A 491-nucleotide genomic window follows, 5' to 3' on the forward strand; every position below is an offset into this window, starting at 1 on the left:
GATTGGCTTTAAAGTCAAGCCTGAGATCAGTCAGAAAAACATGTTTATCGTCTGCAAAGAAAAGTATTTCCTTATTTTTGGTACTCAGACTCTGGTGAGGTCATATCAAGATGTTTCCCTCTTTTTTTACTGCAGGCATCTTCACCGCCCCCCTGAAAGGTCTCTACTACATTCGGATGACCGGCAGTGTCGGAAACTCCGGGTCCGTGGACATTTCACTGAGGAAGAACGGTCGGAGTATGTTTGGCATCTACAACACCAATGAAAAGTACAGCAGCAGCTCCAACGGCATGACAATGGTCCTGGAGGCCGGTGACCAGCTGTGGGTCACCCTCTGGAGCGGAAACAGCATCTTCGACCAGGGTCAACTCAGCACCTTCAGCGGCTTCCTCATCTGCCCCATGTAGGAGGAGCCTGACTCACCTGCACCTGCTGTGGAGGAGGTGGAGGAAGTCTAGATCTAGATCACTACCGGAAAATATACAAAACTT

The 491-nt window shown here is 49.5% G+C and overlaps 1 protein-coding gene across 1 annotated transcript; it reads left to right on the plus strand.

Annotated features, from left to right (window-relative positions):
- Positions 1-110: 110 nt before the first annotated feature.
- On the plus strand, positions 111-484 carry LOC111240214 (complement C1q tumor necrosis factor-related protein 3-like). Its single transcript, XM_022770182.1, has one exon. The coding sequence runs from the start codon at positions 111-113 to the stop codon at positions 405-407; it is 297 nt and encodes a 98-aa protein (XP_022625903.1). The 3' UTR covers positions 408-484.
- Positions 485-491: the final 7 nt, after the last annotated feature.

This window comes from Seriola dumerili, unplaced genomic scaffold, assembly GCF_002260705.1.
Source record: "Seriola dumerili isolate Sdu_G_001 unplaced genomic scaffold, Sdu_1.0 BDQW01023338.1, whole genome shotgun sequence".
Classification (NCBI taxonomy): Eukaryota; Metazoa; Chordata; class Actinopteri; order Carangiformes; family Carangidae; genus Seriola; species Seriola dumerili.

Excerpts from the sequence above, each read along its gene's own strand:
- LOC111240214 (XM_022770182.1), top strand. The coding sequence starts at position 111 with ATGTTTCCCTCTTTTTTTACTGCAGGCATCTTCACCGCCCCCCTGAAA.